A 22475-nucleotide genomic window follows, 5' to 3' on the forward strand; every position below is an offset into this window, starting at 1 on the left:
TTTAAAATGTTTTTTTCTCCTGTTAATCTGTCTTGTATCAATTTTATTATTATACCAGCCACAAGAACTCAAGAGGAGCAGAGGGGGAAATTTTCCCCTCCCTGACAGGGGATAACAAGGGTAAACCAGAGGTAGTGTCTGAAGAAAACTGCAACCCAGCCTTAATTAAGTCAGCCCAGGCCCTGACTGGATTAAGGTGATCAATCCTCACTCTGACTAGTAGGAGAGTGGTGTAGGAGGTTATCACCATCCAGAGCCTCTATAATTTGTCATACACAGTGTCCAGCATTCAATCAAAAATTATCAGGCATACCAACAGAATGGACCAAATGACCAGAAACCACAGGAAAAAAAAGACAATAGAAAGAGATACATAGAAAATCTAAATCATGGAGTTATCAGACAAGAATTTTAAAATAACTGATTCATTAGTTAAAGAAAAACATGGAGAAAACAAAAGGTAAATTCCCCAGAGAATTAGAATCTATTAAAAAAATTGAAAAGACATTCTAGAACTGAAAAATAGATGAATGAATTAGAAGACAGATTAATAGAAAACAGTCTGAAGCACAAGGGGGAAAAAGAATGGAAGATACAGAAAAGGAGACATAATGAAACACAATGAAAATCCAGATTACTGGGACCCCAGAAAGAGAGGAGAGACAGAAAATGAGACAAACAATATTTGAATAATGTTTGAGAAACTTTCAAAACTGATCAAAGACATCAACCCACAAATTCCAGAAGCTCTGTAAATGCCAGGCCAGAAAATAAAAAGAGAAACTCACACTAGGTACATCATAGTAAAACTAGTGAAAACCAGAACAAAGAAAAATCTTAAAAATCAGATAGTAGGGAGGGGGTGTGGGGGAAATTACTTTCAAAAGAGCAACAAAATGACAAGATCCCTGAATTTTCAACAGAAATAGTATAAAGACAGAAAAGAATGGAATTACATCTTTAAAGTGGTTTAAAAAGAAAAAAAAAACTCCTAGATACATTTAATAGAAATGAATTAGTATATAAGAAGACAGTTGTAAAAATTACCCAAAAACATACATAGATATTAAAAATATGAAAGACAGCTTAAGAGATAAGAATAGTCCAATATACTCTAATTTACATTTAACCAGAGTTCCAGAAGGAATGCAGAAAATATTGAAAGAGAAAAGGATTGAATAATTATCCCAAACTGATTAAAGACACTACTGCATAGATTCAAGAAGCCCAAAGAATCTCAAACAGGACCAAAAACAAACAAACAAACCCACCTAGCTTGCCAGTAATTTTTGTTGTTTCTCAGCTCTAAACTCATCTTTCTATACTCTGCTGTTATACTGGAGTTGCAACTCTGTATTTCTCAGATTCTCTTACTAGCTGGCTTCCTGTTAGGTTCTGATGGTGGAAGGCACTAGAGGGAGATTGCATGGCAGTAGATAGGTAACAGTTGCCCTAGAGCCAGTGATTTTTTGCATGAGAGACAGTTTTATACATCAAGCCACTGATATTTAGGGATTATTTTATTACTCTAGCATTAGCCTAGCCTATCCTAATAAAATATGTAAAAAGAATCTTTTTAAGTAGACCCTTGCACCTCACATAAAAAATAAAACCTAGGTGTATTAAAGATACAAATGTAAAAGACATGACTATAATGATTTTAGAAAAGAATATAAGAAATATCTTCATAATCTTGGGATACAGAAGAATTTCTTAAGACATAAAAACCATAAATCAAAAAGGAAAAGCTTGATAAATTTGACACAGAAATTAAGAACTTTTGTTCATCAAAAGACAGAACTAGTAGTGAAAAGACAAACTAGAAAAAAGATATTTGCAAAGCATGTAACCAACAAAGAGCTTGTGTCCCTAATATATTAAAAATTCCTGTGAATTAGTAAGACTTTAACAAAGATGAAACCTAAAGACTAATGAACAAAAAGGTGTTCAATGTCATTAATAATCATGTTAAAATAGATAACACTATACACATAACAAGCTAGCTAAAATGCAGAAGTATGATAATACCAGATATTGGAGAAGGCTGGGATAACAAGAACCCTTATTTACTCCTGGTGACAATGTGCATAACCACTCTGGAATACATTATATGGTAAAGTTGAAGACACACTTACTTAGACTCAGCATTTCCACTTCTAGAAATATATTCTACAGAAATGTGTTTATTTGCACCAGAAATCACGTATAAAAATGCAACGGCAGCCTTATTCATAATATAAAAGACTGAAACCAACTCAAATGTCTATCAACAGTATATCAGCTATAATATGGTGCTGTCCTACCAAATCCACTAACAGAACTGAACTACACGAGTTAACATAAACTACAGCTGCACAGTAACATGAATGAATCCTAGAAACAACTGTCAAATAAATGAAGCCAAACACCCCCCAAAATATACTCTGATTCCATTACAAAAAGTTCAAAGTAAGGGAAAACAAAATTTTAATTTATTTTTTATTACTATTTATTTAGTAATAAAACTTTTATTTTTAAATAAATTTTATCTAAAATAAAATTTTTATTTATTATTTTTTATTACTATTTATTTAGGGATATAGACACATATAGTAAAACTACAAAGAAAAGCAAAGGCATGACTACCACAAATCACTAGACAATGGTTACCACCGAGGTACTGGGGGAAGGTCAGAAATGTGATCATGGAGGGACTCATAGGAGGTCCTGAGGTGTAAATTTGAAAATAATCTCTAACCCAGGTGATGGTGACATGGGTGCTCGTGCTCACCTTCATATTCTTTAAACTGTACATCTATGTATCACAAACAATTCTGTGTGTATATCTCAAAATATTAAAGTTAGAAATTTCAAATTATAACAGCATCACAATCATGGACATATATGATCTCTATGTTCTCTGAGATGCAAGGAGGGACTGTCTCCCTTACTTTGCAGAAAGGACACTGAAGCTTAGAGAAAAAATAAGTGTTGAAACCTGGTCTAGAACCTAACATCAGGGTTTGCCACTCAAGTATTCATTACCTAGATTCTGCCTGTACAGAGAAGATGCATAGGAAATGGTGAACTTGGTAAAAGCTCCCCGTCTTAAAAAAATACTCCAAATAAGGCTCTTTAAGGCTTCTGGCAGGGACATTTTATTTTTTGGTTAAAGCCACATTAATAGAAATTCCATAAAAACAAGCATGTAAACAAGGTATCAGAACTTTGGTTCACTGAAACATCTCACACCTAAAGCATCTGAGGTACAAAAGCACCTTGCTAGGTGCTAGACCACCTGACTCTACCTACCCTACCCTTGCGGCCAGAGATAGCTGACTGGTGAGGCTGGGACCCAGGTCACCCAAGTCACCCAGGACCTTCCCCAGGACCTTCTCTGCTCCAGACAAACATTCACGCCTCCAAAGACCCGCCTGACAAGGGCTGGAAAGTAGAGGGGGTCTGTCACGTTGAACTTGAAGACAACATGGGCTGTGGGGCCAGGGAGGTGAAGGGCAGAAAAGGATGTCAGTCAACTTCTGTTGATCCACATGGCCTCAAGAACTCCTGTCCTCGTTCATGGAACCACTTATTGGAGACTGTGAACAGATAGAAAGTATGTTACAATCCTGTTGGTTCAGCAGCCAAAATTAATGATTCCTTGTTGATGACTCCTACACTGGGCCTGGGAATCAGACATGAGTAAGACTTGGTTTCGGGTATCAAGTTGCTTATGAGCTGGTAAGGAAGAGAGATAATTGTACAAAACTCTGTCAGTGACATAAGATATATGTGTGCAGGTTGCCATGGAAACAGAGCCAAAGGGCATCTAACCATGTGGGGGAAGAGGAAACCCCAGGGCTGGGACATAGAGCTGAATAGGAGTTATCCAGTGAAGAAGATGGACAGAACAGGTGGTTCCTATACCAAGGGGGTCTAGGAAGTGGGAACAGGATGAGAAAGACATCAAGGCATGATCCACGCTGGTATGTGTCAAGGACCCCAACAAGCTTGGTATTACTGGGATGTGGTGGGTGGCAACTCAGAGGTAAGAGACGAGGAAGCCTGTCAGGATTGTGGAGAGCCTGGATGTCAACCTCAGAAGCTCTGGGCCAGCAGATCAATCTTGTGTTCTGTGGGTAGCAGAGGAGCAGAGCTGATGCTAGCACTATCACCTAAAGTTGTGTCTTAAATGCTCACAAACCACAATTTCACTTCTCACCATAGACTCTTTCATAATGAATGAAAAAACAAATTGCTTTTAATGTACTAATCAAGTCATAGTACTTTTAAAATACAATTTATAATAACTAATTTTTGTAAGTAATACACGTACTTAGTTGAAAAAATCAAATTGTTCTACAAGGCTTATAATGATAAATAGCAATCTCCTACCTACCCCTTCCCAACACCAATCCCCACTTCCTCTAACATTCAACTCTTTTGTTTCTTCTGATATTTATCCTCATTTTTCTAAAACATAATGTTATTTCTTGACTTCCAACTTTAGATCTTATATGTTGATAGTCCACCATGGAAGATGGAGATTTGGAATTTTTTACACCACTCTTAAAATACATAGATCCCCCTCCCATCCCCCAATATAGTTAAATCACAAGTTCTAGTTAACTTAATATTCAGTACTTACATTATTATGTCATGTAAATATTACTCACACTTGAACTACCGAATAGATGATACAGCTCACCCTTGAACAACACGTTTGAACTGAGTGAGTCCACTTATATGCGGATTTTTTCCAGTAGTAAATACTACAGTACTACATGATCCGCACTTGGCTGAACTTGCAAATGCAGAAACCGTGCATATGGAGGGCCAACTATAAATTAGACACGGATTTTCAGCTGTGTAGAGGGTCACCACCCCTAACCCCTGCTTTGTTTTTTTTGGTTTTTTTTAAAACATCTTTATTGGAGTATAACTGCTTTACAATGGTGTGTTAGTTTCTGCTTTATAACAAAGTGAATCAGCTATACATATACGCATATCCCCAAATCTCTTCCCTTTTGCATCTCCCTCCCTCCCACCCTCCCTATCCCACACCCTAGGTGGTCACAAAGCACCGAGCTGATCTCCCTGTGCTATGTGGCTGCTTCCCACCAGCTATCGGTTTTACATTTGGTAGTGTATATATGTCCATGCCACTCTCTCACTTTGTCCCAGCTTACCATTCCCCCTCCCCGTGGTCTCAAGTCCATTCTCCAGTAGGTCTGCATCTTTATTGCCATCCTGCCCCTAGGTTCCTCATGACCACTTTTTTTTTTTTTTAAGATTCCATATATATGTTAGCATACATTATTTGTTTTTCTCTTTCTGATTTACTTCACTCTGTATGACAGACTCTGGGTCCATCCACCTCATTACAAATAACTCAGTTTCGTTTCTTTTTATGGCTAATATTCCACTGTATATATGTGCCACATCTTCTTTATCCATTCATCTGTCGATGGACACTTAGGTTGTTTCCATGTCCTGGCTATTGTAAGTAGAGCTGCAATGAACATTGTGATACATGACTCTTTTTGAATTATGGTTTTCTCAGGGTATATGCCCAGTAGTGGGATTGCTGGGTCGTATGGTAGTTCTATTTTTACTTTTTTAAGGAAACTCCACACTGTTCTCCATAGTGGCTGTATCAATTTACATTCCCACCAACAGTGCAAGAGGGTTCCCTTTTCTCCACACCCCCTCCAGCATTTATTGTTTGTAGATTTTTTGATGATGGCCATTCTGACTGGTAATGACATGATATCTCATTGTAGTTTTGATTTCCATTTCTCTAATGATTAATGATGTTGAGCATTCTTTCATGTGTTTGTTAGCAATCTGTATATCTTCTTTGGAGAAATGTCTATTTAGGTCTTCTGCCCATTTATAGATTGGGTTGTTCGTTTTTTTTGATATTGAGCTGCTTGTAAATTTTGGAGATTAATCCTTTGTCAGTTGCTTCATTTGCAAATATTTTCTCCCACGCTGAGGGTTGTGTTTTCATCTTGTTTATGGTTTCCTTTGCTGTGCAAAAGCTTTTAAGTTTCACTAGGTCTTATTTATTTTTGTTTTTATTTCCATTTCTCTAGGAGCTGGGTCGAAAAGGATCTTGCTGTGATTTATGTAAAAGAGTGTTCTTCCTATGTTTTCCTCTAAGAGTTTGATGGTATCTGGCCTTACATTTAGGTCTTTAATCCATTTTGAGTTTATTTTTGTGTATGGTGTTAGGAAGTGTTCTAATTTCATTCTTTTACATGTAGCTGTCCAGTTTTCCCAGCACCACTTATTGAAGAGGCTGTCTTTTCTCCGTTGTATATTCTTGCCTCCTTTATCAAAAATAAGGTGACCATATGTGCGGAGGTTTATTTCTGGGCTTTCTATCCTGGTCCATTGATCTATATTTCTGTTTTTGTGCCAGTACCATACTGTCTTGATTACTGTAGCTTTGTAGTATAGTCTGAAGTCAGGGAGCCTGATTCCTCCAGCTCCATTTTTCTTTCTCAAGATTGCTTTGGCTATTCGGGGTCTTTTGTGTTTCCATACAAATTGTGAAATTTTTTGTTCTAGTTCTGTGAAAAATGCCAGTGGTAGTTTGATAGGGATTGCATTGAATACATAGATTGCTTTGGGTAGTATAGTCATTTTCACAATGTTGATTCTTCCATTCCAAGCACATGGTATATCTCTCCATCTATTTGTATCACCTTTAATTTCTTTCATCAGTGTCTTATAGTTTTCTGCATACAGGTCTTTTGTCTCCCTAAGTAGGTTTATTCCTAGGTATTTTATTCTTTTTGTTGCAGTGGTAAATGGTAGTGTTTCCTTAATTTCACTTTCAGGTTTTTCATCATTAGTGTATAGGAATGCAAGAGATTCTGTGCATTAATTTTGTATCCTGCTACTTTACCAAATTCATTGATTAGCTCTAGTAGTTTTCTGGTAGCATCTTTAGGATTCTCTATGTATAGTATCATGTCATCTGCAAACGGTGACAGTTTTACTTCTTCTTTTCCGATTTGGATTCCTTTTATTTCTTTTTTTTCTCTGATTGCTGTGACTAAAACTTCCAAAACAATGTTGAATAATAGTGGTGAATGTGGGCAGCCTTGTCTTGTTCCTGATCTTAGTAGAAATGGTTTCAGTTTTTCACCATTGAGGACAATGTTGGCTGTGGGTTTGTCATATATGGCCTTTATTATGTTGAGGTAAGCTCCCTCTATGCCTACTTTCTGGAGGGTTTTTATCATAAATGGGTGTTGAATTTTGTCAAAAGCTGTTTCTGCATCTATTGAGATGATCAAATGGTTTTTATTCTTCAACTTGTTAATATGGTGTATCCCATTGATTGATTCATGTATATTGAAGAATCCTTGCATTCTTGGGAAAAACCCCACTTGATCATGGTGTATGATCCTTTTAATGTGCTGTTGGATCCCGTTTGCTAGTATTTTGTTGAGGATTTTTGCATCTATGTTCATCAGTGCTATTGGCCTGTAGTTTTCTCTGTGACATCTTCGTCTGGTTTTGGTATCAGGGTGATGGTGGCCTTGCAGAATGAGTTAGGGAGTGTTCCTCCCTCTGTTATATTTTGGAAGAGTTTGAGAAGGATAGGTGTTAGTTCTTCTCTAAATGTTTGAGAGAATTTGCCTGTGAAGCCATCTGGTCCTGGGCTTCTGTTTTTTGGAAGATTTTTAATCACAGTTTAAATTTCAGTGCTTGTGATCGGTCTGTTTATATTTTCCATTTCTTCCTGGTTCAGTCTCGGAAGGTTGTGCTTTTCTAAGAATTTGTCCATTTCTTCCAGGTTGTCCATTTTATTGGCATATAGTTGCTTGTAGTAATCTCTCATGATCCTTTGTATTTCACAGTGTCCATTGTTACTTCTCCTTTTTCATTTCTAATTCTATTGATTTGAGTCTTCTCCCTTTTTTTCTTGATGAGTCTGGCTAATGGTTTATCAATTTTGTTTATCTTCTCAAAGAACAAGCTTTTAGTTTTATTGATCTTTGCTACTGTTTCCTTCATTTCTTTTTCATTTATTTCTGATCTGATATTTATGATTTCTTTCCTTCTGCTAACTTTAGGGTTTTTTTGTTCTTCTTTCTCTAACTGCTTTAGGTGAAAGGTTAGGTTGTTTATTTGAGATGTTTCTTGTTTCTTAAGGTAGGATTGTATTGCTATAAACTTCCCTCTTAGAACTGCTTTTGCTGCATCCCACAGGTTTTGGGTCGTCATGTTTTCATTGTCATTTGTTTCTAGGCATTTTTTTATTTCCTCTTTGATATCTTCAGTGATCTCTTGGTTATTAAGTAGTGTATTGCTTAGCCTCCATGTGTTTGTATTTTTTGCAGATTTTTTTCCTGTAATTGATATCTAGTCTCAGAGCGTTGTGGTGGGAAAAGATACTTGATATGATTTCAATTTTCTTAAATTTACCAAGGCTTGATTTGTGACCCAAGATATGATCTATCCTGGAGAATGTTCCATGAGCACTTAAGAAAGTGTATTCTGTTGTTTTTGGATGGAATGGCCTATAAATATCAACTAAGTCCATCTTGTTTAATGTATCATTTAAAGCTTGTGTTTCCTTATTTATTTTCATTTTGGATGATCTGTCCATTGGTGAAAGTGGGGTGTTAAAGTCCCCTACTATGATTGTGTTACTGTTGACTTCCCCTTTTATGGCTGTTAGTATTTGCCTTATGTATTGAGGTGCTCCTATGTTGGGTGCATAAATATTTACAATTGTTATATCTTCTTCTTGGATCAAGCCCTTGATCATTATGTAGTGTCCTTCTTTGTCTCTTTGTTTTAAAGTCTATTTTGTCTGGTATGAGAATTGCTACTCCAGCTTTCTTTTGATTTCCATTTGCATGGAATATCTTTTTCCATCCCCTCACTTTCAGTCTGTATGTGTCCCTAGGTCTGAAGTGGGTCTCCTGTAGACAGCATATATATGGGTCTTGTTTTTGTATCCATTCAGCCAGTCTATGTCTTTTGGTTGGGGCATTTAATCCATTTACATTTAAGGTAATTATCAATATGTATGTTCCTATTACTATTTTCTTAATTGTTTTGGGTTTGTTATTGTAGGTCTTTTCCTTCTCTTGTGTTTCCCACCTAGAGAAGTTCCTTTAGCATTTGTTGTAAAGCTGGTTTGGTGGTGCTGAATTCTCTTAGCTTTTGCTTGTCTGTAAAGGTTTTAATTTCTCCGTCAAATCTGATGAGATCTTTGCTGGGTAATCTTGGTTGTAGATTTTTCCCTTTCATCACTTTAAATATGTCCTGCCACTCCCTTCTGGCTTGCAGAGTTTCTGCTGAAAGAGCAGCTGTTAACCTTATGGGGATTCCCTTGTATGTTATTTGTTGTTTTTCCCTTGCTGCTTTTAATATTTTTTCTTTGTATTTAATTTTTGATAGTTTGATTAATATGTGTCTTGGCGTGTTTCTTCTTGGATTTATCCTATATGGGACTCTCTGCGCTTCCTGGACTTGATTAACTATTTCCTTTCCCATATTAGGGAAGTTTTCAACTATAATCTCTTCAATTATATTCTCAGTCCCTTTCTTTTTCTCTTCTTCTTCTGGGACCCCTATAATTCGAATGTCAGTGCATTTAATGTTGTCCCAGAGGTCTCAGAGGTCTCTGAGACTGTCCTCAATTCTTTTCATTCTTATTTTTTATTCTGCTCTGCAGTAGTTATTTCCACTATTTTATCTTCCAGGTCACTTATCCGTTCTTCTGCCTCAGTTATTCTACTATTGATTCATCCTAGAGAGTTTTTAATTTCATTTCTTGTGTTGTTCATCGTTTGTTTGCTCTTTAGTTCTTCTAGGTCCTTGTTAAACGTTTCTTGTACTTTCTACATTCTATTTCCAAGATTTTGGGTCATCTTTACTATCATTAGTCTGAATTCTTTTTCAGGTAGACTGCCTATTTCCTCTTCATTTGTTTGGTCTGGTGGGTTTTTACCTTGCTCCTTCATCTGCTGTGTGTTTCTCTTTCTTCTCATTTTGCTTAACTTACTGTGTTTGGGGTCTCCTTTTCGCAGGCTGTAGGTTCGTAGTTCCTGTTGTTTTTGGTGTCTGCCCCCAGCGGCTAAGGTTGGTTCAGTGGGTTGTGTAGGCTTCCTGGTGGAGAGGACTAGTGCCTATGTTCTGGTGGATGAGGCTGGATCTTGTCTTTCTGGTGGGCAGGTCCGCGTCTGGTGGTGTGTTTTGCGGTGTCTGTGACCTTATTATGATTTTAGGCAGCATCTCTGCTAATGGGTGGGGTTGTGTTCCTGTCTTGCTGGTTGTTTGGCATAGGGTGTCCAGCACTGGAGCCTGCTGGTCGTTTAGTGGAGCTGGGTCTTGGTGTTGAGACGGAGATTTCTGGGAGATTTTCACCGTTTGATATTACGTGGAGCTGGGAGGTCACTGGTGGACCAATGTCCTGAACTCAGTTCTCCCACCTCAGAGGCACAGGCCTGATGCCCGGCCAGAGCACGAAGACACTGTCATCCACACAGCTCAGAATAAAGGGGAGAAAAAAAGAAAGAAAGAAAATAATAATAATAATAAAACAGAATAAAGTTATTAAAATAAAAAATAATTATTAAAATTTTTTAAAAATTTAAAAAGTAATAAAAAAGAAAGAAAGAAGAGAGCAACCAAACCAAAAAACAAATCCACCAATGATAAAAAGCGCTAAAAACTATACTAAAAAAAAAAACCAAAAACCAACAGACAGAATCCTAGGACAAATGGTAAAAGCAAAGCTATACAGACAAAATCACACACAGAAGCATACACATACACACTCACAAAAAGAGAAAAAGGAAAAATATATATATATCGTTGCTCCCAAAGTCCACCGCCTCAATTTGGGATGATTCGTTGTCTATTCAGGTATTCCACAGATGCAGGGTACATCAAGTTGATTGTGCAGATTTAATCCACTGCTCCTGAGGCTGCTGGGAGAGATTTCCCTTTCTCTTCATTGTTCGCACAGCTCCTGGGGTTCAGCTTTGGATTGGGCGCTGCCTTTGCGTGTAGGTCGCCTGAGGGCATCTGTTCCCCATTCAGACAGGATGGGGTTAACATAGCAGCTGATTAGGGGGCTCTGGCTCACCCAGGCCAGGGGGAGGTAAGGGTACGGAATGCGGGGCGAGCCTGTGGCGGCAGAGGCCAGCGTGACGTTGCACAAGCATGAGGCATGCTGTGTGTTCTCCCGGGGAAGTTGTCCCTGGATCACGGGACCCTGGCAGTGGCGGGCTGCACAGGCTCCCGGGAGGGGAGTGTGGATAGTGACCTGTGCTTGCACACAGGCTTTTTGGTGGCTGCAGTAGCAGCCTTAGTGTCCCATGCCCGTCTCTGGGGTCCGCACTGATAGCCGCAGCTCGCGCCCGTCTCTGGAGCTCCTTTAAGCAGCGCTCTTAATCCCCTCTCCTCGCCCACCGCTAAACAAAGAGGCAAGAAAAAGTCTCTTGCCTCTTCGGCAGCTCCAGACCTTTTCCCGGATTCCCTCCCGGCTAGCTGTGGCGCACTAACCCCCTTCAGGCTGTGTTCATGCAGCCAACCCCAGTCCTCTCCCTGGGGTCTGACCCCCGAAGCCCGAGCCTCAGCTCCCAACCCCCACCCCCCCACCCCCCGGCGGGTGAGCAGACACGCCTCTCGGGCTGGTGAGTGCTGGCCGGCATCGATCCTCCATGCGGGAATCTCTCTGCTTTGCCCTCCGCACCCCTGTTGCTGCGCTCTCCTCCATGGCTCCGAAGCTTCCCCCCTCCACCACCCACGAAGGGCCTTCCTACTGTGTGGAAACCTTTTCTCCTTCACGGCTCCCTCCCACTGGTGCAGGTCCCGTCCCTCTTCCTTCGTCTCTGTTTTTTCTTTTTTCTTTTGCCCTACCCAGGTACGTGGGGAGTTTCTTGCGTTTTGGGAGGTCTGAGTTCTTCTGCCAGCGTTCAGTAGGTGTTCTGTAGGGGTTGTTCCACATATAGATGTATTTCTGATGTATTTGTGGGGAGGAAGGTGATCTCCACATCTTACTCTTCTGCCATCTTGAAGCTCCTCCTCTGCTTTGTTCAAGGGTCAACTGTACTTATATTTGCTTTCTTGTACAACTTTTTTCTTTTCTCATTTTCTTTTTCATTTGCTTAATTTTCTCTGAACCTATCACTCTCTATCCCCATAACTCTCCAAGAGGGCTATAAAATCATCTCTTTGTGATCACTTCCTGTCACATCCTGCTTCAAGCCTCTCCATGACTCACCACAGCTGCTTCCAGAACAAAGCTCAACTTTTAGCCTCCACAGTTTGGTCCCAGCCGTGAGTCTCATCTCTTGGCCCCTGTGCCACAGGCCTCCCCTTGAGCAGAAGACAAAGGCAGGCAGCCCCCACACCTATGATGCTGGTTTTAGCCTGTGCCTTGTTCCACGTGGGTTTTGCTTGCCTGGGACACCCTCTCCTCTCTGTTTCCAGTTCTCCCCCACTGCAACCTCAGAACCCTTGCCAGAGTCCACTTTTCTGGGGAGCCATCCTGGACCTACGATGCTTATGTAGCTATTCTTCCTTGGGGCTTCCTTAGCTCTCTAGGCATCTCTGAGAGTGTTCCCAACCAGCTGTCTTGGCACATAACCAGCTGAGTGGACAGCAACATGGCTGGGTGGGACTACCAGTTAGCAAGAAGAAACTAAAACAAAAAACAAAATCTCAAAAAGGGAGACAGTCTTGGCTTTGTGAAAGTTTAGCAGCAATTGTCTCCCAGCTCAGAGTCTCAGGCTGACCACTAGAGCCCAGAGGCCAACACCACACCTTAAGCCACTCACCCCACTTGCAGCCCACAAGCACGGGGCAGGCAGCATGTCTTGTTCGGTAGTCACCTTCCCCACTCCGCAGGAGGTTGTACCAGAATACAGCCGTGCCCTGGAAAGAGAAGGCCTGTCATACAACACCCTTAGATACTGGGCTCAAGGATCTGACCCCGAGTACCAAAGAGCCCTCCCTAAGCAGAAACACCCTCACCTTCCCATGTCCAGGGGCACAGGGCTTTGGGACTCCAGTGTAGAGAAGCTCCCCAAAAAGCACCTACCCTTCACGGTAGCGTGGATGTTTGGAATCCCACCTGGCCCTGAAGGGACTTCCCTCTCCATCCCATCTCCCCAGATGGAAGCTGAGACCACAGGTCAGGGTTCAGGCAGGAAGGGGCTAAGGCCCCTCAAAGTGATAGTCAAGCAGGCCACAGAATGGGACTAGGAGACATGGATGAGGTCTGAGTCCTGCACTTCAACTTTTGACCCACAAGAACCAGAACTTACCTTCTTAGGCCAAAGTGCAGCCCCCAGATCAGGAAAGACAGTGGCACCACCAGCTTCCACATCACTCATCTGGGAATACAAGGATAGAGCTTGGCCCTTCTACTCAATGCTCTCAGAGCAACTGAGCCACCAAGGACATGACAAAGTATGCAGATCGCCCTCCTCTGAGCATGAGCAACTCCACCACCAGCCTTTTGGCCAAGAAAGGCTCTTCCCACACCATGCCCCTCCCTAAACCCTGCTTAATCTGTGTGGTTCATCAGGACAGTCTCCATGCCATGGAGGGATGTAGGCCTGCAGGATACCCATATCCTGGCTGCCCTCAAGTGGGAAAAATCTGAGTCTGTACTGGGAAAATGCCTGACTGACCCCCACCCCCTTTATCCTCATCCAGGCCGGCCCTTGCCTAAGCCACTATGCCCTGTGAGCTGCCCTGACCAGGAGCTCCCTGCAGCTTCTAACACCATCTATGGTCCCAACTATGGATTCTGTTTCTCTGGCTTGAGTAACGTGCAGCTCTAATCAGACCCTCACCTTCCCAGAACAGCTACCTTCCCCAGGGCCAGCTAGGGCACTGTGTCTCCAGAGGGCCTGCTTTCTCCCACAGTAAAACCTCAAACTAAATGGAACACAATATCCACAGTAGCAAGGCTGCACTCATGCCCACAGAGCGTGCCTCAGCTCATGCCCAAAGCACCACTACTTTCTCGTCTGTCTCTTACTTCAAGTTTTTTGCCTGTAATGTAATCAAACGTGGAGCTAAAATATTTCCACAGGACACATACCAGACAGACTGAAAGGCACCCAACAGACGTATGGTAAATGAATAAGATGAAAACCCCTGATGGCTTCCCACCAGAGTGGGGATCAAATCCAGGCTCTTTTCTAGAACCTGAAGGTCCTGGCAGTCTCACCAGCCTCTCCCTCTAGCCACCCCCGATTAATGCACTATCTCTGAGACACACAACCCTTTTTCTCTTTTTCCAACATCCCAATCTCCTTCCCTCTTCCAGGTCTCCACACATTCTCTTCTCTACCAGAAATCATGTTCCACCAACTAATTTCCACTCAATCTTCAAGTCTCAGCGGACATGTTACTTCCCAAGGTAGGCCTTCTCTGAACCCCAACACTGCACTACTTCTTCAAAGCACTTATCACTATGGTAACTAAACAATTACCTCTCCTATGTTTAAAAGTTAAGTCTTTCATATTAGGACCGTAAGCCCAAGAGAGACCACACATGCTGTCCTGCTCACCAGCATGTTCACGGCAGTCCCCAGCACATAATAACCACACGATAAATACTTAAATGAGACACCAAAGGGAAAAGTGCACACAGGCTTCTGTCTCTAAGTTACTTGACAGCTTCTATGCCTCTCTAGACCTGGCTCTCTCAGCAGAGGGGAGAGGAAACTCTTCCTTGTGTGAGAGGTAAACCCAAGAGCCTGTGGCTGGAGTACAGGCAGCAGGTGGCAGGCAGGCAGGCCACTGAGCTCTGGGGAAACGAAGGCAGCTTCATCTAAGAGCACTTCCAGGCTACCTCCTCACTCTGCTGCCAAGCAGGGAACCCTCCAGGACACCCATCCCAAAAGTCCAGACTAGCTCTGGGCCATCAAATAGGAGCCAGGGATATAAAAGTCACAGGGGTTGGGGGAAGCACACAAATGGGAACAAAGGGCAACTCTCTACTCCAGCCAAGACGGGCGCTGAGGGCCAGAAGGGCCCCGCCATCAAGCAACAGCTGGTGTTATCAGCTCTGACAGGAGTGGATATAAGAGAGCACTCTGGACCCAGGCTCCCCTTAAGGCCCATACGCTGCACGCGTCATACTCACGTAGTTTAAGAACGTGGCCACACGATTCCCCGTCCCTAAACGCTTGAAAGCATCTTGCTCATCCTTCTATAAAATTAAGTGAGAGTAAACAGTGGGCCTGTACCCAATACTTACATAGTTAAGAAACGTCGCTAACCTATTTCCCTCCGTTTTGAGGCCGCTGTCAAAAGGTCGCTGCAATAGACAACAACTTTCACCCGAGTTTGCAACTGACTTCACCCGCCACCCACAGGACTGGGGCCAAAAAGGTCAAGGGAAGGTACTAAGTGTGTATTCCATATATTGGCCTGGACCAGGGGCCAAGGCTGCAAAGGAAACCCTGGCCAGGCATGGGGGAGGGGGGCAGGAACAGCTTTCACAGAGACCTAGTGAGGTCCTCTGCTTTAGAGTCAGGGCAAAGAACGGCAGGCTTGGGCCAGGGGGACCACTCCTGACCTCACAGGGGAAACAGCCGAGCTGCACTTGGCTCTGGACTTGGGCTTCTCCAGCAACAAAGAGGGGGCCCTGGTGAGGCAGGGGGGCCTGATGTGAAGGCCACAGTGCTCCTGAAAGCTCCAGCCTTCTCAAACCAGCTACAGCAGAGCCCTTGAAAGCACCTGTGATTTGGGCCTTACCCTAGAGAAGTCAAAGTGTGGCTCATACTGTCCTCCCATTCCATAATTAGCAACCTGGTGGGAAATAACAGCATTGGACTTTGTTAGCAGCATGAACCACCCTGAAGCAGCCCATTTCCCTAGGTAACAACCAGAACCCCCAAGAGCAGCCTCTCTAAGGAGGGTAACTATCCCCTCCCAGTATGGGCAGAACAAATGCTGCAAACAGGTCTACAGCTGTGTCCAAGAGGAAGGGTGCAGCACAAATGTGGTTTCTCAAAAAGGAAAAGATGGGCAAGCTGCAGATGGCCACTGTGGAGAAGCTCCAGCCCTTCAGGGACACTTGGACAGCAGCAGAGGGAGCCCTCCTTGAGGCAGGCCCCGGCCTGGGCCCTGATTATTTGGAAGATAATGAGATGGTAATCCAGAAGAATGCCAACAACAAACTCAGGATTGGGGTTTTTTTTAATGCTAGTTTGGAAGCTACTCAGTGCCTGGCAGTGCTCCTGCCACCTCTGTCACCATGCCCCAGAAGCTCTTCTTGGTCAGGCTGAATAGGACAAACAAATCCCACTCCATCTCACAGTGGTACACTGCACAGAGTAATTCTGCATCCAAGTGAAGCAGCAGGGAATGGGCGGCTGGCTGCAGGGGAACCAAAACTGCTGCTCTACCTCAGTGCCCCCCGTGGGAGCCTGGACCTGGAATAGGGCCTGAGCCACCTCAGGTGTCACTAATTAGATTAGAAATCATAAATGCCTTTATGAACAGTTTATCAGCACAATATAAGTCCGAAATCACAATGGTTATTTTAGCTTCAGTAGCTAGATGAGAGATGAAGTTCAAGACAAAATACAGAATCTGACATGAAAGCTGATGTACCAAATGGTACCACCAATGTCCATCTGGGAACACTTGGCTACTGTGTCTTAATGAAACCATAAACACCTTTGGAGTTCAACTATTAGTCCTCAGAAAATTGATTTTGTATATCCGTTTTGGCGATTCTAACAGGTGAAAGATGCTGCAAAACTGGCAATAATGGTGACCCATGGACATGAGGGAGAGAGAGGAAGCATGAGCTTTACAAGAGAGAAAATCCTCCTCTTGGAGTAGAAAACAGTATTTATCGAATGTGATGAAATGTGGATTTTCGGCAGCATAATTTTTCAGTGTCCAAAAAAATAAAAATGTTGATATGAAGAATCAGAATCAAGTGAGAAAATATGCTGTCATATACTGCTTTAGCCTTCAAGATTCCCATACCAGCAGCTTCCCTGGTGGTGCAGTGGTTAAGAATCCGCCTGCCGATGCAGGGGCCACGGGTTTGAGCCCTGGTCAGGGAAGATCCCACATGCCGCGGAGCAACTAAGCCCGTGCGCCGCAACTAAGCCCGTGCGCCACAACTACTGAGCCCGCGCGCCTAGAGCCCGTGCTCCGCAACAAGGGAAGCCACCGCAATGAGAAGCCTGCGCACCGCAACGAAGAGTAGCCCCTGCTCGCAGCAACTAGAGAAAAAGCCCGTGCCCAGCAACGAAGACCCAATGAGGCCAAAAATAAATAAATAAATTTATTTTTTTTTAAATTAAAAAAAAAAAAAGATTCCCACACCAAAAATAGCTAGAAATCCTATCAACAGTGCAAGGAGGTCTAGTGCAAGGACGTCGGCAGGTGACCCTAAGCCTGGAGGTTCATCTAAGGAGGGAAGTTCTAGAGCAGTTGATGAAGTGACATTACAAATGCTTTTTCTTTGGATCCACTATAGTCGAGAACTTGAAGAAAATTTTAAACATGACTGTGATCAATTTGCCAGTGCACTCAGGAAAATTCAGTTGCTGCTTGTTGCTGGAGCAGCAGGGTATGACTGCATTTTCCAACACTCCCACTTGTTGGATGGAGTGCTTAAACTTTCACTACCTGGGGGTAATGAAAGAAGCTGTATTGTCAACAGCTGGCTCATCTTTTAACAGTTTTGGGAATCACATTTGATCATGGTGCTAAAGCTATTGTACCTATACTATTTTAATACTGTCCCCAAATAGTACAACAGTCACGGGAACTTCTGGATGTGCAGCCATCAGAATCACCATCTGGGAAAACTCCAGGCCACAGACCCATACCTTTAATAACAAGCAACTGTACATCAAAACTGATTCCTGGGAGGAGGTATTCATTTGTTACAAAAGTAGAAGAATCAGTCCTTTGAAAAATGTGGGTATTTATGATACTGCAGTCAGAATGAAGGGGAAAAAATGGTTAGAAATCACTTATTTGATGAGGCTGAGACATCTAGTCAGAAGTGTCTTCAATCTTCAAGAATTCTGGCAATGTAGCATCTCTTCCACTCTTAGGCCCTCATCCAATTCAAAAGAAAGCCTCTTTTGCCCTTTCTTCCAAATATTCTATAGCAAACACATCAACTACAGATGAAAGAGTGTCAATAGATAGCATAAAAACCAGTTCCTTTCCAGAAGCCTGTAGGGACTCTGGTGAGAAGGCTGTTGCTGGTGCCTAGGCATGTATCACACTGCGTGGAATGTGGAATGAGCACAGAGAGACAGGTACTGAAACCCAGGTTCCTATCCTCAGACCAGGTAGGATCAAAGCTTTCAACAATGCTGGCTGGCAAAGAAAATGCCAAGACAGTTCCTAGAGAATGAAAGCAAACAAAAATGGTGTCTCAACCTCCTGGCAGCTGTGGTCCAGGTCTTCCAGAAGAGCCCTGACCATAAAAGCCCCTCCACTGGAGTTGCGGCATTCAGATCCCATTCATCAATTGAGTTACAACATGACAAGATGTCAGTTAAGATGAAGCCAGGGTTGTGGCAGAGAAGCCAGTCCAAGCACGAAGCTGCTGTCTTCTGGGGTTGCATGTGAGATAGGGTTCAGAGGGTGCAGCCAGGAAGCCAGCCAGGAGAGCAACAGGGGCACAGGTCCTGTACACTCTTTTCAGCCTCTTGGTCCAGGGTACGGAATCAGCAACCAAGAAGAACATCATCCTCAGTAAGGGCCACAACAGTCCTAACACTGGCTCTGATATGCAGTGGTAGATGTCTTAACAACAACAACAAAGCTGCTCCAGGAAGATATGAATCACAACTAAGCCAACAGGGATGCACCCAGGGCGTGCAGAGCCCCTATCGCTCTTGAAATGGTGGTGTTCTCACACATAAGAGGAAAGTGGGAGATGTGGCAGAAGTCCTCTCTTGACGTGCTTGTCTGCAGAACTTACCTAAAAATTAGGCTTACAAACTCAACACTAAATTGAGTTGAAATGAAAAAATTATATTAAAATTTCACAGGACTGTAAGATAATCAGCATGTTTTTAAAAACTCTGGTGGACTTCACATAAATTGATAAGGATGACCTTCAATATTGGTTTTGATTGCTGACACAGCTAAGGGGGGAAAAATGAGTGCTGATTTGCTTGGATGTGTCCAGGCAAAAGCTCAGAGGATCTTTTCCAAGTGATCTCAGTTCAATATTCTACTGAAGAGCCATGGTTGATCAGGTAAAGTGTGATATCCTTAAATACACGGAAACTGGCCAAACAGACAGATCCAGGGGACTCAAGAAAAATGCCAGGGAATCTTCTCTGGCAGTGTCTCAGGTCGTCATTTTACAGCAGAACCCAGAAGTTGGGATGTTCAGAAGGGAGCGTGGCCAGTACTGATTTGAACTCAACAGAACAGACAACACATTAGTAGGAGCTTTACCCAAAATTTTCAGCATGGTGCTACCATGTTTCTTCACAATCACCTCTGAAATCAAAAGCAGGAAGCCAGGGTCCCACGGGGGTACTTAGAAAGGAGCATTCCACCTTCACCGGCCAGCCAGTCCAGGTCTCTCAATGCTACCAATGTATTACAGAACACTTCACCTCCAAGTGCATTTGACTATGACTCAGAACCATGACCTATGAAGATATTTATAGCTCTTAGAGGTGTCCCTGAAACAACTCAGGATTTCAGCTTCTGTAGTGAAGAAGACATAAATGGGCCTGCCATGCCCACCAATGATCCCTAGCTCCTAGTATGATACCTGGGCACCCAGAAGACGTTCAGTTGACATTTGTTGAATGCTAATTGTTGAATGTCAGTGGGCATACTTAATTCTGGCTTCCCAACACGAGGTCACTCCATACTCACAGCATCCTGCAGTCCTACAGTTTATTGGGCAAGCCTCCCTATGCCTGGCCCTGAGCACCCTGGAAGACCATCTAGCTAGAAATACTCCCTTCCCAACTCCAGGGTCCCAGGAACAAGCCATACCTGCAACAATTCTGCAGTCTTTACTGTTAGGCCTGTGATGTGCTGCATCCGAAGATTCACCCGAGCCACAACAGGGTCGTCATCCTCCTCCAGCCAGGAGCTAAGCCAAAACAAGAGGGAGAGAAAGGAAGGTGGGGAAGGCAGGTTTAGATGAGGTTCTGCACTCTCTCCCCAGCATCAGGGCCAGCACTAACAGGCAGCACAGGGTGAGTGCTCCATGTAGGGGAGGTGCCAGCAGGGAGGACAAGCCAAGCCACCCTCCCTTCAATAGGAACTGGGAGGCCCAGGAGTTGGGGCGTGAGCAGCCACCCCGCCACCACCATCACCTTTGCTAACCTTTTGGAAACTCTGTAGCTGGCAACAGTGAGAACACCTGTCTTGGGATCACGAACAGTGGCTCGTGCAAGCTGGAAGGCAGGAAGAAAGGGCAGACTTATCATTCTTTGCCTTGAGTATTTTCTTGAAGAGACTGGGACCTGATCTGCCAATCAGGCCAGTGCGGGAAGGAGCTCTGCAGTCAGTGGCTCTAGCCAAGGCCCCATGATCCTGCAAGCCAGGCCAGGGCAGTGGTCTGGGGCCTCCAAATTCCTGCTCTATCAGACCCTGGCCACTACCCTGCTTGGCTGCTGCCTGCCCCTGCTCCCTCCCAGGTCCATGCTGTCTGCAGAACTATGCCTATGGAGTCTGCTTTGTCCATCTGCCCATCTGCCTGGACAGCCCCTTTCTCACCAGGCCCACCCACCACACCTTCCTGCATTTGGCTGCTCCTACCACATTCAGACTGTGCTGCCATCCCTGAGCCTCAATCTTTCATGTGCCTCTCAACGTGGTCAACTACACTGTCCTTCTGAACCTCGGCAGCCTTCTCTGCCCAGAAACCTACCCAAACACTCTCCTACTGCACCAGCCCAGGCTGGCCTCCCACTGCTGCAAGGAACAAAAAGAGAAGGCACAGTTTTCACTCCCTTGGGAGGCCTGCAAGGTCAGATGATAGAATAGGAAAGGAATCTACAAGGTGCAATAAGTAAACTGCTGCCTGGAAGCCACCTCCACATACTCGCTCATACACACATACACACACACACACACCACCTCACCTACCTCGTATCCCCCCAGTCTCCACAGACTGGTGCAGTGATACTCCCAGGAAGGACCTGCTGCCTGGAGCCAGCCCCCAGTGCTTCGGCTGTGGACTGTCCTATTGAGTGCTTACCATGTGCCTGTCACTGCTAGGTGACCAAGACATGGCCCCTGCCCTCATACAACTCAGTCAAGTGGGGAAGCCAGAAAACTAGCTGGGTAATCACAGCACAGCATGGTAGGTGCTGGGAGAGGGGAAGCTCAATGTCTGTGGGAGCTCAGTCTACAGGGTCAAGAATGGTTTCCTACAGGGGGGACCACCTAGCTGAGATTTGAAGGGTAAGTAGGAGTTAGCCAGGTGGGAGAACATTACAGGAACAGGGAAAGAACAGTGATGCAGAGGCCCAGAGGTGAAAATGGATGTGGCACTATGACTGTGGGTTAGAACTGAGAGCAAAGAGATGAGAATAGGCTGAGGAGGTAAGTGGGGGTTGGGCTGGATGCAACCTATGACCAATGAGAAGCAGGGAAGGCTTTATGCAGGGGAGGGACACCACAATCTGAATGTAAGAAGGATCACTGTGGAGACATCATGGAGGGTTGGCTAAGGAGGCATCAAAGCAGGAAGGAGGAGGCCAGTGAGGATGTAAGGGAGAGGTCAGGGCAAGAGGTGGCAGAAGGGATGGAGGGGGTGGATGGACTAGAACACTGGCCAGGAGGTGAGATCAACCAACCTGGACACGAGCTGCTGCAGCACATTCTGGTAAGATGGCACTGCACCCAGAGCAGAGAGCTTCCCTGAGATCGTATCTACGGTCCTTTCCTGATGACAACTGCAGCTGCAGCTAGACCCCATCCAAACATGTGAGCCGCAGCACTGGCCTGACACCCACAGAGAGGCTCTGGGCAGCTGGGGCTCTGCTCCCAGGGATAGACAGGGCTATTTTGAAAGCAGACCAGAGACCCACAGGCAGCTGCCAGGAGTTCCCCACAGGCCACGTTAAGCTCATGGGCCCTACTTCAAAGCCAGCATAGCATCTGTCCCTCACAGGCTCCGGAAAGGAGAGGTCAGCTTGTAATAGCCAACATGTCTGGCTCTTCACATGGCTTCTGTTCAAAGACAGATTTTCCCAACACGCTCCTCCCTGCCCACACTGCCCAGCCACACCCATGTGCACACATGCACCCAACATGAACACACACACACACAGAGATGTTTTAGTGCTTTGGTCGGAGAGACAAGGGAGAACTCTCTCAGGAGGTTATGGCACAACAGTGCCTCTCTCACCTGACAGCCAAGAAAGCAGTTTTCTTTCCTGGAGGAATCTGGAGCTGGTCCGGGGAATGGAAGCGGGGGGGCGGGGGGGGTCTCTGGTCCCCATTCTCCACACACACTGGCTAGACCCTCC

General features: G+C 44.1%; 1 protein-coding gene and 1 pseudogene across 14 annotated transcripts in view; one reads left to right on the plus strand and one right to left on the minus strand.

The window, feature by feature from the left end:
• Nucleotides 1-3113: 3113 nt before the first annotated feature.
• The window catches only part of P4HA2 (prolyl 4-hydroxylase subunit alpha 2), a 40347-nt gene continuing 20985 nt past the window's right edge, over nt 3114-22475 (minus strand). For 11 of the 14 annotated variants that reach the window (XM_061189568.1, XM_061189569.1, XM_061189577.1 and 8 more), the window contains 7 exons: nt 20323-20393; nt 19987-20086; nt 15736-15789; nt 15122-15187; nt 13287-13355; nt 12798-12894; nt 3114-3578 (listed from right to left, as the gene is read on the minus strand). In XM_061189568.1, coding sequence (XP_061045551.1) covers nt 3508-3578; nt 12798-12894; nt 13287-13355; nt 15122-15187; nt 15736-15789; nt 19987-20086; nt 20323-20393 — 528 coding nt within the window. In that variant the 3' untranslated portion in view covers nt 3114-3507. Of the gene's footprint in view, nt 3579-12797; nt 12895-13286; nt 13356-15121; nt 15188-15235; nt 15296-15341; nt 15626-15735; nt 15790-19986; nt 20087-20322; nt 20394-22475 lie in introns of those variants that run through there. The other 3 variants (XM_061189581.1, XM_061189572.1, XM_061189574.1) reach the window with 3 other exon arrangements.
• LOC133089527 (CLIP-associating protein 2-like) lies at nt 16005-17920 on the plus strand (annotated as a pseudogene).

The sequence above is a fragment of the Eubalaena glacialis genome, chromosome 4, assembly GCF_028564815.1.
Source record: "Eubalaena glacialis isolate mEubGla1 chromosome 4, mEubGla1.1.hap2.+ XY, whole genome shotgun sequence".
Lineage (NCBI taxonomy): Eukaryota > Metazoa > Chordata > Mammalia > Artiodactyla > Balaenidae > Eubalaena > Eubalaena glacialis.